Raw genomic sequence first — 13879 nt, 5'->3', positions numbered from 1 at the left:
CACTGATCTGTGGTCTAGAACTTTACTAACAACGTTCTCGTATTCCCACTGATCTGTGATCTAGAACTTTACTAACAACGTTCTCGTATTCCCACCTGCTAGCCCAGCACTAAGCAAGGGAATCACAATGTTTGTTGCTTGACAGAAAATAAGAGAGTTAAACAATACTACAGTTAAAGAAAGCTGTTGAGGGTCTACATATAAACAAGAAACAGAAAGCAAAGACCTTTAAATGTAAGCCTACGTGGGTCACACCTGGAAGAATAAACTAATGAACGTTCACCAGGGAGTTTCCAATGGATTGTTGTTGTGAGACACAGAAGAAGATATGTTCTGTATATTCATATACAAATATAAAATATGAAAAAAGAGATTCCCAGTCTCTTTGGGGCTCCCACAGTAAAGACTTTGGAAGTCCTTTACTGTGACAAACCAAACTCCTTAAGTACTTTTATGATGTTCTTGTCCAATGAGAAACTTGCAGGCCTTTGGGGAATTGATACAGATGTAAGAAAGGACTTTCTGAATATGACTCCATTCACTCGGGAATTAAGGGCAACAATTGACAAATAAACCTCAGAAAACTAACGTGGTTCTGTATAGCAAAGGCACTGGTCAATCAAGTGAAAGGAAGCCCACAGCATCAGAGAGAGGCTTCGCCAGCCAAACACCTGAAAGCGAATTAATATTTAGAATACACAAAGAACTCAAAAACAAAGTATCAGGAAGACAAATGATCCCACTCCAAATGGGGTACAGTTTGACCAAAGTTCTCAAAATATGAAATCTAAACTGGCTAAGAAATACCTTTTAAAATGCCATCCAATATCTTTCTTTAGCAATAAAAGAGATGCAAATGAAAACTATTTTGAGATTTCGTCTTTCCCCAATCTGAATGGATGAGGCAGGGGAAAGAGCTGATACTGAATGCTTGTCAGGGTCCAGAGGAAGGGGAACCCTCACTGGTTCCTGGTGCAAGCTGGTACAGCCACTATGAAACTCAGTGTAGAGAAGTCTCAAAAACTTGACAGTACATAGATCTACCGTAATCACCCAGACATACCAATTCTTGGCTTATGCCCAAAGGATTCAACATACTACTCTTCATTTGCTCTCTTTGCCAGGTTCACTACCATTCTATTCACAATATCTAGGAAACAGAAACAACCAAATGCCCTTCAACTGATAAACGGATACATGAAAATGTGTTACATATTACATACATTGAAATTCTATTTTATTTTCATATATATGTATATATATATTTATATATGTATATATTCAATATATACCCACTAGTAAGAGAAAAAAATCAAGTCATGAAATTTGCAGGTATGTGAAGAAAATTAGAAAATGGTATGCAGAGTGAGGTGATGCCAGCTGTTCCTCTCTTCTTTGTAGCTATAACTCTTTGGATGTAAGTATATAATGGAGAATGCCAGGAAGTAAAAGTGATTCATCAGGACAGCGAGAGAAGAGCCCCAGAGAGGGGCATAGAAGGAGACAGCTACTATAAAAGGGGGTGAGGGGAAAGGAAAAGAGTGTTTGAGTGAAGAAAGAAGCCAGGGAAGCCAAAGAAAGCAGGAGGAATTACATTGCAGAGAGAGAGAAAGAGAGAGAGAGAGAGAGAGAGAGAGAGAGAGAGAGAGAGAGAGAGAGAGAATGGGTTTAAATGAGGTTAGTCATTTTGATAATAATTCTCCCCCAAGATTTATAGACTACCAAGAACCTTAATGTCAGACATGGGAAACCTCTCTTCAAGTTGTTGGGCAAGGGAATCCAAGAGACAACCCAGGGGACATCTCTGACACTAGCTGGAGGCCTGGTATGAGAGAGGCTACAGGAAGTCTGTGGGGATGACCCTGGTTGGGATTCCTACCAGTGAGGGATGTGGAGACTGAAGTGGCCACCTCCTGTAGTCAGGCAGGATTTCCAGTGGGAGGAAGGGAACACCAAGCCACTCATAAAACTTTTAAACCAGTTTGTCCTGCCTATATGATGTGCAGGGATGGGGATGGAATGGAGACTGAAGGAACAGCCACCAATGACTGCCCCAACTTGAGACCCATCCCATGTGAAACTATGCCAACCCCTGATACTACTAATGATACTCTGGTATGCTTGAAAACATGAGCCTAGCATGAATGTCTCCTGAAGGCTTCATCCAGCATCAGATAGAGACTGATGCAGAGGCTGAGAGCCCCACATTGGGCAGAGCTTGGGCAGTCTTATAGAAGAGTGAAGGATAGAATTGAGAAAGCCAGAGTGGTCTAGGGAACCATAAGAAGACCTACACAGTCAACTAACCTTAGCCTATTGGGGTTCACAGACTGAACCACCAACCAAAGAGCATGCAGGGGTTAGACCAAGGCCCCCTGCATATTTGTAGCTGATGTGCAGCTCGGTTTTCATGTGGGTCCTGTAACAGTTGAAGTGAAGGCTGTCTATGACTCTGCTGCCTGCTCTTGGATCCCCTTCCCCTACCTGAACTACCTGGTTGGGCCTCAGTGAGAGAAGATATGTTTAGTCCTGCTAGGACTTGAGATCCCAGGGTGAGTGATGCTTCCCCTTCTCTGAGAAGAGGGGAGAATAATGGAGGAAGAGATTTATAGAGACAGGACCAGGGGGAAAGAGAAGGGAGCCTACAATTGGGATGTAAAGTGAATTTTAAAAATACATTATTGAAAAAATAGGAGAAAGAGATCTGACAGTTTTAAGGCAAAGAAAAAATACTAAAGTTTCTGTCATATTCTCCTAAGTATTTGAAATACACCCACATTGGCATATATTAAAGAAAGCCTTAAGGACAAATTGCTTTCCCATTGCCTGCTACAAAGAGCCAGTACAGGTTTTCTGAGACGCTCATGTTTATGGTACCATTGTCCACCCTGCCCTTTAAGTCGATGCCCTCTGAATTTCAGTGTGTCTAGTGCCTACCACTAAGACAAAGCATGCTGAACAACACAGGGTGGTAAGCAGCACAACAGCACACAAAAGCACACACTCACACAAAAGCACACACTCACACAAAAGCACACACTCACACGAAAGCACACACTCACACGAAAGCACACACTCACACGAAAGCACACACTCACATGAAAGCACACACTCACACAAAAGCACACACTCACACAGAAGCACACACTCACACAGAAGCACACACTCACACAAAAGCACACACTCACATGAAAGCACAGAGCTGTTTTCTTTGGAGTGGTTGGAAGAGGCCAACACGAGTTTTTGCATAATGACAGAAAGTTATTACCAAAGGATGCATTCCTAAAGAGAATATGTTGTAAGGATCACACTGTAGAAGCCGCCCGGAACAGGCAAATCAGTTGACAGACACAGTAGCATTTATGGAGGGCTAGGGGCCATGTGAACATCAAGTGAATGCTAGTAAGGTTTACTTTGTTTTGTTTCTGGGTTTGACCAGTATAATGTAAATGTTCTAAAATTAGATAATGGTGATGGCTTCCCAACTGTGCAAATATACAGTAAAGCACTGAACTGTGAGGCTTAAATGGGAACATTTATGAAACATAATTTATATCTTAACTAAGTTGTTTTAAAAAAAAGACAACCCAAATGATATAAGCTATTTCTATTTTCCTTGGTTGACTCCCAAAGCATGAAGGAAAGACACATTTTGGACACATGACGATCACTAAATAAGAAGCAGTCATGAATCTGAGAGTGAGTAGGGACACAGGAGGATCAGGGTGGGGAGAGGAGAGGGTAATAAATGAAAGTGTCAAAAACATGAGTTTAAAAATGGCTAGGGAAATTGGCAGACAACAGAAAATATGCGCGGGGTTAACACATGGGAAACTGTGAGTGTTTCATAAAGAATGTGCTTATCTTAGATAAATAATTATGCAGCTGTTTTGAGAAATAGAGATCATAAGTGAACACGGGTCAGAGCAAGTCCATGTTCCTTCCTTGTCATCCTGATTCCAAAATGTTTCTACTCCTTTGTATCCTTTGTATCCTTTGTATCCCATGGAGGAAGGATAGAAAGACCACATGACTGACAGGATCCCATGCATAGTTCTTGGAGGACATCACAGGAGTCAGAACCACAGTCAAACTTTCTGCAAGATTAAAGACGCTTATACCCCAGCTAGTATGCAGTTCCTGTGTTGTTAGTATGTGGCCATTCACTATTTGGAAAGCAGCAAGGGCTTTCTGCTGAAACCTATACCCAAATCAAGGTTGTACTTTCAGTTGTCCCATTCTCCTTCTCCTCTTCCTCTTCTTCCTCCTCCTCCTCCTCCTCCTCCTCATCTTCCTTCTCATGCTCCTCTTCCTCTTCATCCTCCTCCTCCTCATCTTCCTTCTCATGCTCCTCTTCCTCTTCATCCTCTTCTTCATCCTCCCCCCTCCTTCTCCTCTTCCTCCTCCTCTCCCTCCTCTTCCTCCTCCTCCTCCTTCTCAACTTCCTCCTCATCTTCCTCAACCTAGTCCTCATCCTCCTCTTCCTTCTCCTCTTCCCCCTCTTCCTCATTTTCCTCCTGTCCTCTTCCTCCTCCTACTTCTCCCTTTCCCCCCTCTTTCTTCTATATTCTCCAACACATTTCTAATATACAGGCTCCATGGCATCATACAACACTCTGTGTTATAATTCTATAATGAGTTGTTGCTGATGAATAAACATACTTGTAAAGATGAAAATAAGTCTTGTTGAGAAGGATTTAGTTGTGTCCTTCAGGATCTTGCTGAAGACAAGCCAGGTGATCAGAGCTTACCCCAGGGGCATGTTGAAGGAAGGAAGATCTTCATCAAGTATTGAAGGTGATAATACAGCCAGCTGGAATTCTCGCTGAACTGGTTTGTCAGGCTACAAGGAAGTGGAAGGTCAGAATTAATACCTGACTCAGGGGTCTGAATTGAGATGCCCTGAGCACTGATAATCAATTTTGTAAAGTAGTTTCAGTGACTTACAAACAGGCAATGTGTTACTCCCTGACTTACGATTCTTTTACTGGTTTTTGTGGCATGTATGAGTTTCATAGTATAACTTTTGATTTTGTGTACCTTGGTTAGTGTAGGGGAGACAGGTACCAAATCTATCTTCAAGAAACACAGAAGAAAACAAATGTCACAAAACAATAAACAGATGAGGAAAACATGCTGTTGCCATGGAATAGAATACTAATAACCTTAGGCATCAGGTAAATAGTGACACATGATTTAGGGTCCACTTGATCACTTAATGCTTCTATGTTTTCATGATGTTATAAAGACAGTTACATTTCAACATAGCTGTGGTAGGAGGCAAACACTTAACCCCTAGAAAGAGGTGCATCTTCAAGCAAACCAAATACGAGATGGTGGATGGCAGACTTGAGAGAACAAAGTGGGGGACGACTGTCCAATGAAGACAGTAATTAATATCCATTGTGTATCTACACAATGATGTTTACACATCAATGTGACTGTCCCTACTGCCACTGAGCTGAGCACATACTATGGCTGAGATGAGAACTCTTATCTTAAAAATGTTGTGCCACATGAAGAGAGTGATAGTTCAGATTGTCGCTTCTAGATGGGGATTAGTTTAACCTCAAGCAGAGATTAGCATGTAATGCAAGTGTGCAATGATTCCACTGTTTTCAAGCAAGTCAGAATGTGCTTAAAAACCACATGAAATCACATGATGAACTAATCGGGCAATACCTATCATGAGTAGGTATGTAATATAATTATATATTTATAATATTGAGAAAATTACAAATGATTAGATTTGAGACTGTGTTCCTGACTTCCTGACTTGTAGGAGCTAAAATTTACATGCATCTTTTTATCTACTACTATTTTTATCTGTCTAAAAATCTCTTCAGTTCTCTTTGTCTTAAATTCTGATATTAAGGCTCATGAAGGTAAGTTTTCTAGAATTAAACTTCTGAATGATTTTTTTATTTACTTGTTTTATGTAAGTGCACACTATCACTGTCTTCAGACACACCAGAAGAGAGCATCAGATTCCATTGCAGATGGTTGTGAGCCACCATGAGGTTGCTGGGAATTGAACTCTGGAAGAACAGTCAGTGCTGTTAACTGCTGAGCCATCTCTTCAGCCCCAGAGTGAATACTGAGAAAAGGAAAAAAAAATCAAAACACAGAGAAACAAATGAAAGCTATTTGTCAAATGCCTATCACTTTTCTCCGTTTACCCATGACTGTTTGCGGATGACTCATATTTCATGACTTATTTGATAAAGCAAGGGAGGAGGAATTATTCCTGAGTGAGGGGACAGGAAGGAGACATTCCAAGTACCAAGCAGCATGGAGACCTGGTACCCCATCTGTTGGTAACCCATCTGTTGGTACCCCATCTGTCCCTTTTCCATCTGGGATGACCTTCTTGTCGTTCCTGATTGGAGATGGTCTTCTGTTAAGACTCTTAGACATCTAACTGTGCCCTACCCAACACTGAAGTCAATGCTCTGCAGCATCTATACACACAGAATGCTCTGCAGCATTTGTACACACACAGGATCCAACCTTAGCTTAAACAAGAGACACTGCACTAGATTGTAGTGACTCAACCACTCCAGGATATCTTAAATAAACCACTTTCTCTAAAGGAAAAGTGGTGCTGGGATAAAATTAATCAGAGAATTATCTGGAAACATTTTTTTCCTTGGTAAACCCTCCAAACACAATGTCAGGACTCAAGGTCTCAAGGATGAATTGTCACATTGCCTGTCAGTAACAGCCTATGAATTGCCCCACTCTATGACAAGATGGGATCAGTTGTGGCTACATTCCTGGAATGTCAAGGTCTACAGGGCCAGTTTACTCTCTGACACATCCAGTCACAATAGGATGGGGCTCAGGGGTGGAGCTTCCTAGGCAAAGACTCAGATGTCAAGGTTTAAGGGAGATTCAGCTGAAACAGATCTGGAGAACCCAAGATCCTCTGAAACTCAAGTCTGAGGAGATCGTCTGAGGAACAGCAGACATCCCAGGTGAGCCCACTAGGACAGTGAAGGTAGATGGGGGACTTACAGTTGAGGACAGCCCCGGATAGATTCTCTTCAGAAAGCAGGCAGATCCCTCAGTGGTAACAGCATCCCTTCAACCTCTGTACTCTCAGTGTAGAGGAACTGGGGAGGTTAGGAAGAAAAGCTAAAGGATAATCAGAGGCCCCACCCACCACCCCAAAGTCTCAACTCTGCACTGGTTCCCAGTGAGAAATCTGGGCCTAGCCAAAGAGACATTCAGGGCATTCCCTGCTTACAAGAATTATGTCCTTCAGTCCTGTGTCAATTGCCTATACCATGACACTGCGCTGGCCCTCCCTGGAGTGTTGAGAGTGTGGTCTTGAAAGTGTGTTGCTCTATGCCTCACTTACACTGATGTTTCTAGCTTCTGGATTCTTGTCCATGTGAACGTTTTCCATAGTTTAAAAGTGAATGTGAAGTTTCCAGTACCATTCCAAGTATAGGCCAGAGAAGCTAGTGAATGCTGTCCTTCTGTTCTTTATGGAGGACATACCAGGAAGATTTTATTCCAGAGAAGTTAAAGGACACAGTGTATCTCCTACTCTATGTTAGTCTGGAAGGATGTATTATGTGTGCCCAAACTCCTGGAATCCCCTTTGTGTGTACTTCAGGTCAAATGTCATGCTAGAAACGTTTTGTTTAGGTGACCTCAGTACTATTGATCCAAATATTAAGCTAAATGCAGCCTAAGTATTTACTTCAAGCTTTAAACTTCTGAATCAAAAGTGACATCAGTCTATTCTGATTATAAAAGTTCACAACACTCACACAATGAACAAAGACCAAGGAAACAAAACAATTAAATTAGTAAGATCCAATGAGTATGATGCTGCACTGGCTACTTGTTGACTAGTGGAAGAGGCAACCCCGAATACCTGTTTAAGGGAGCAGGTGGTGTGCTTAAGGAAGGCTTTGCCTGGTGAATACGGGTACTTACCTGAACTCAAGCATGGAGTCCCTTTTGAAAAGAGAATGTGAATCCTCAGGTGACTAATTGATTCAGTAGATGTTTACTGTTTCTCATTATGAATGTATTCTGAAAAAGAATATTTAATACTAGATAAGGAGTATTAATTTTTGGTGTTTGAATTGGCCAAAGCTGGTAGAATTATCTTATATTCCTGGTTATACTTTGCTTTTGGGTGTTTAGAAAATATAAGTGGTCACAAATTAATGTAATATACATACATATGTATGTGTGCGTGTGTGTGTTTGTGTGTGTAATATACTACTGTGATAAATATAACAAAATAATATTAATGTAATATATATAATATATAATGAGAAAAAACTCAATGATTTTAAGTAAATCTCGATTTTGCTAAGAATATTCACTCAAATAGTTAAAACCTAACAAAACTGGCAAAATCACAAGTAATTATGTTGATTACACATACGGCTTTACTTTTAAGTCAAATTTTTTAAAGGTTAAGATGAGCAGAGATATCTCAAGAGAATTCCATTTATTTAAATATAAGCTTGGTATCAGTGCCCTGAACTTTGACCTTAGAAAATTTAACAAGTTTTAATCATTCACTCTCTAACATCCTTAAGTCTCACCTGCCACATGGACTCAGTGCCCCCTGGTGCAACTACCCAGACCTTTTCCAACCTGCCTTGAAGCTTTCTTGGTATTCCTCTCACAGTAGAGCTTTCTTAGCAAAAATTCTTTTATAGCACAAAATCCATTCTTTTCTAAAACATGATCTTTTTCCTTTTGGCTCTGCTCTTTTAAGGAAATACAACCTCATTTTTATGTCCTTATCAGCACAACTCTTTCACTCACTTACTGTTACTTTTTTTCCTCTTTCTTTAAAGATTGGATTTTTATACTTCTTATTCCCTCGTTTTTTTAATTAATATAATTATTCTCTTCTCTTTTCCTCTCCTATGTCTTTTCCCTCAAATGTTCCCCTGCCCCCCTTACTTTCTCTGGAATTCAGGCACTTCCTCTGTGTATATAAGTATAACCTGCTCAGCCCATTTCATGTTGCTTGTATTTATGTGGTTTCAAAACTGCACCTAGAACTCTGAGTTTATCCAGCTCTTATGACTGCCCCTGCACTGGTGGCTCTGGCATTCAGGATCTCAGCCAATGACAACTCACTGAGGCAGCGAACTGGATTTTTCAGTCATATTCCAAAGTTAAGGAAATAGGAACTAATGAACGTAGTCTTTCTCTGATTGAATACAGATAATGTTCCAGCAAGATTTCTAAAGGGAGTGAGTGGAGACATCTCCAGGCCAAGAAAAATGATATCTTGTGACCCCCAACTCTTGGCACTATGTTTCTCTCTGTTTGCGATCATATTTAGTACTGGTGATATTTTGCTCATGTGACCTCAGTACCAATAGCACAAAGTCTGAGCCAACTATGCCTGAAGTCTTTGCTTTAAATTTCTGAACCACAAAGTGAATCCACACCCTGTGATGAGCTAAGCCAGTTACTATTCATTTTAGTGAATAAACAAAATTCTTCTGAGTGTCTGTCTTAAGACAAACAGATCTTTAACTTTTCTCATACTACATTCTTTAGAAGAACAGTTTTAATAATTTTACTACACCATTGTGACAGTAATTTCTAGGTATGGTTAAGAAGGCTTTTCTGCATCATTAATGTAATCAGAACCTCATGTCTTCTTCACTAGGTGTATGAGACATGATTGCTGTTCTCTTCCTAGCCATCCTCTGCTTGGAAATCGACTCAACTGCTCCAACACTAGATCCCAGTTTGGATGTTCAATGGAATGAATGGAGGACAAAACATGGAAAAACATACAATGTGGTTAGTAACATGGAAATTCCCACAGACAATTGTAGGCATAACTTTTTGCAACATACTTTTAATAAGCGCTCAACTTCTCCTGTAGCCCATTACCCAGCAGAAGTAGTGGAAGAGAAAACTTATTAGCATGTGAGGAAAATGGACTTGTTCAGCAATAGTTCTTTGGGGGTGAGCTCGATCCGATCTCATTACAGATGGTGGTCAGCCACCATGTGGTTGCTGGGATTTGAACCCAGGACCTTTGGAAGAGCAGTCAGTACTCTTAACCACTGAGCCATCTCTCCAGTGAGCTCGACCTTCTTTGGCAGCAGTTCAGTTCCATAGCAAACAGCAAATATGACTCAGTAACTTCGGACCAGTCCTCTAGGCAGGCAGACATCAAGCATGAACCAGAAGCTGTCGTTCAATACTGAAGAAACCACAAGGCTTGCCAACCAGCCTGAGGGGAGGCTGTGGGAGAGACAAGCTGCCACAGGAATCTCAGGAGCGGATCTTGTATGAGTTTCTCCTAATGGTGGCATTACATAACTCAACAACGCTATGTAAGGTGAACCAATATATGAATTTTATTAGTGAATAGCAAGGCAGAGCAAACCAAACCAATGCTCAGTGCCCCTCTCCCATTGTCTGTGGGGTCATACTCATACTCCTTCATCAAGTATCCTTTCATGTGTCTGCTATATCAAAATACCCTTTCACCTGTGTCTGCCTCAGGAAAACATTCTTTAGCAAGACATCCTTTCACCTGTATGCCCCATCAAAAACTCATTTGACATAATTGAGTTTCCAAAGACACTAGAAGTTTCCACTTCCGGCAATAGTCCTGGCTTTGTGTATTTATGTATGTTTATATTATGCCCATACCATGAAATGAATGAATTCCAGAATCCAGTTCAAGACTTAATCTGAAGGCATATATTGTGTGTATTATGTGATAAAAAATCTCTGTTGTTACTGGATGTGGATAATGGCTTCCAGAAGAGTACAACCATCCTTTGCCATGGTTCCTCTTCATCAGTGGGTCCACTGAGTGAACTTGGGTTGGACTTGAAATAGAAGGAAAGATCACAACTTCTATTTTTTCCCAGAATGAGGAAATATTGAGGAGAGCTGTGTGGGAAAAGAATTTTAAAATGATTGAGCTGCATAATTGGGAATACCTTGAGGGGAAGCATGACTTCACCATGACAATGAATGCCTTTGGTGATTTGGTGAGTGTGACATGACATAAATTGCATAGCATAGTCATTCTTCTCTTCAGTTCTTTATAAATACCCTCAATGATTTGTTGACTTTTCTTTTTTTTTTTTTTAAAGCAGAATACAGCTTTATATTATTGAACTTTATGTACAAAATCATTTGATTTCAAATAAACATTTAATGTAAAAACAAACGTTTCTTTTAAACTGAATTTTTTTTACATCTATTGTACCATTCAAATGCTTTATCACCTTACATGATTTCTTCAAAATCTGTTCTCAAGGGTACATATAGAAAAGCTTTTTTTTTTTATAAATAGAACCAAAGGGCATTTTTAGCTTTTATTATAAGATGACATAAAAAGTTTACTCAACAGAAGTAATTTTATTACTATTCAGGGGAGGGAAATCACCAATTTTTTTTTTGTGCAAACAATGCTAGCCTTCTTTTAAGCATTAAGAGCATAACTGCTTTNAGAAATGACATAAGCAATACTTCTACACCTACATCTTCCCTAAATCTATTTTTTTTTTGTTTTTTACATATGTGCACAGCTTTAGCAAATTAAAGCCCAGGAGAAATGCTCAGAACCCACTACCCAGAGGCAAAATCAGAGTTCAGTGACCTCATGAGGAGAGTTTACCAGCCAGGGGGCCTACAGTGAAAACTGCAGCTTCCCTCTTTCTTAATTTTTAAACACAAAAACCAGTAACTAAGAACTTAATACTGGATGACAAGTCACATCCACACTATTTAAATAGCCTCACAGTTAAACACATTGTAAAGACCAGCCAAATCAGTATTTACACTTATAAATCTCTGAAGACACCATGAGAAAGCTTATGTCCCTTAACTAAACAAAACAAGGAACTGCATCTGATGGTGGTGGAATGAAATTAAAACATTAAAAATACCAGTATTTACAGCAGCATTGATCCTTTATAAATAAAGAATATGAAAATGCAATATCTTTAAAGGATAATAAAAAATTGAGGTGATGTTATTCAACCACAGTGCTTGGAGCTGGAATAAAAACCTATCCGTGCTTATTTATTAATATGCCAGTAGTGAAACCACTTTCCGTTGGAGAAAACCCAACCACGAATATGTGCATAAAACACAGAACACAGGGAAAATTGCTCACAACAATTCAAGTCAGCTTATCTGTACGGATATTCTGATCAAGAAGGACATCACAAAGGAAACAAGGTGTGACATCTTCTGGTTTATACTCAGAGACACCCTTCCCCACAAAGTGGCATCTTTTAAATCTCCAACTGTTTCTCTTGCTTTACTATCCTAGTGCAAAAGATGTGCACAGAACAATTTTCCATGGGATTACCTAATTAAAAAGGAAAAACTAAAAAAAATGTTCAAGTAAAAAACTAAATTGGGAAAACAAGCACTAAAACCAGTCACTTGAAAACAAACAGTATCCTCCATCAGTGAGCATGGCACTGCATGGTTGCATGGAGGTCACATCATCTCCAACAGGTGGAGACCAACTGGTGCTGTTTTGAACTCGTAACAGAACTGATGCAGAACTTGCTTTGTAACTTCTCATCCCAAATGCATAAATGATTTCTGAATCAAGGGTCAAAGTTAGGGGAAAAGTGGCAATGTAAGTAACAATTTCACAAAAATTTTCCATCTCTAAGTGTTGACTTTTCTTGAAGACCAATATAGAATTCGTGAAAACAATGACAGGCTTTCAAAGGCAGAAGATCAAGAAGATACATGTATTCCAGGATCATCGGTTTCTTTATGTCCCCAAATATGTGGATTGGAGAAAGCTTGGCTATGTGACTCCTGTGAAAAATCAGGTATGGCAGTATGACAGTCACAACTTATAACACTCACAAAAAGCTATGAAAGAAATGTCATCTTTGCTTTTTCTGAATGTGGAGTAGCATGCAGTTCACTGTTTTATAAAATGTATAAAGTGTGAATTGTCCACAAATAGCTTTTTTTTCTCATCCCTTAGGGTCATTGTGCCTCTAGTTGGGCTTTTAGTGCAACTGGATCCCTAGAAGGACAAATGTGCAAGAAAACTGGGAGACTGGTCCCTCTGAGTGAGCAGAACCTACTGGACTGCATGGGATTTAATGTTACCCATGGCTGCAGTGGTGGCTTCATGCAGAACGCCTTCCAATATGTGAAAGACAATGGAGGCCTTGCAACTGAGGAATCCTATCCATACAGAGGACCAGTAAGTAGAACTACTGTCCTATTGCCATTCTAGCTCAAGCTGTAGGAAGCACAACTTCAGAGATAACCTACTATCTGAAAACTCACATTCCTATTGATTTATTTGTTTAACTCTTAGAGAATCACATGCATGCATATAATATGTTGTGGTCAAATTCACACCATTCCTTTGTCTCCAATTCCTCCTCTGTCTCCCCAAAACACTTTTTCTTCCCAACTTTCTGCATTATTATTATTATTATTATTATATTTATTATTATTATTATTTATTATTATTTACTATTATTATTATTTTCTTTTTATTAGATATTTTCTTCATTTACATTTCAAATGCTATCCCAAAAGTCCCCTATAGGTTCCCCCCACCCTGCTCCCCAACCCACCCACTCCCAGTTCCTGGCCCTGGCATTCCCCTGTACTGGGGCATATGATCTTCACAAGACAAAGGGCCTCTCCTCCAATTGATGGCAGACTAGGCCACCCTCTGCTACATACGCAACTAGAGACACAGCTCGGGGGGTGGGGGGGAGGGATACTAGTTAGTTCATATGTTGTTCCTCCTATAGGGTTACAGCCCACTTTATCTCCTTCAGTACTTTCTCTAGCTCCTTCATTAGGGGCCCTGTGTTCCATCCAACAGATGACTGTGAGCATCCACTTCTGTATTTGCCAG

At 40.0% G+C, this 13879-nt stretch overlaps 1 protein-coding gene across 1 annotated transcript in view; it reads left to right on the top strand.

Moving 5' to 3' along the window:
• Positions 1-6880: 6880 nt before the first annotated feature.
• LOC110333736 (testin-2) overlaps positions 6881-13879 on the top strand; it is a 17263-nt gene continuing 10264 nt past the window's right edge. The window contains exons 1-5 of the mRNA XM_021215418.1: positions 6881-6977; positions 9662-9798; positions 10887-11009; positions 12675-12821; positions 12983-13207. Of these exons, the coding sequence (XP_021071077.1) occupies positions 9673-9798; positions 10887-11009; positions 12675-12821; positions 12983-13207 (621 nt within the window). The 5' untranslated portion in view covers positions 6881-6977; positions 9662-9672. The remainder of the gene's footprint in view (positions 6978-9661; positions 9799-10886; positions 11010-12674; positions 12822-12982; positions 13208-13879) is intronic.

This window comes from Mus pahari, chromosome 16 (assembly GCF_900095145.1).
Source record: "Mus pahari chromosome 16, PAHARI_EIJ_v1.1, whole genome shotgun sequence".
NCBI lineage: Eukaryota > Metazoa > Chordata > Mammalia > Rodentia > Muridae > Mus > Mus pahari.
Note: the sequence above shows the minus strand (reverse complement) of the source record. Positions and strands in the feature narration are given on the sequence as shown.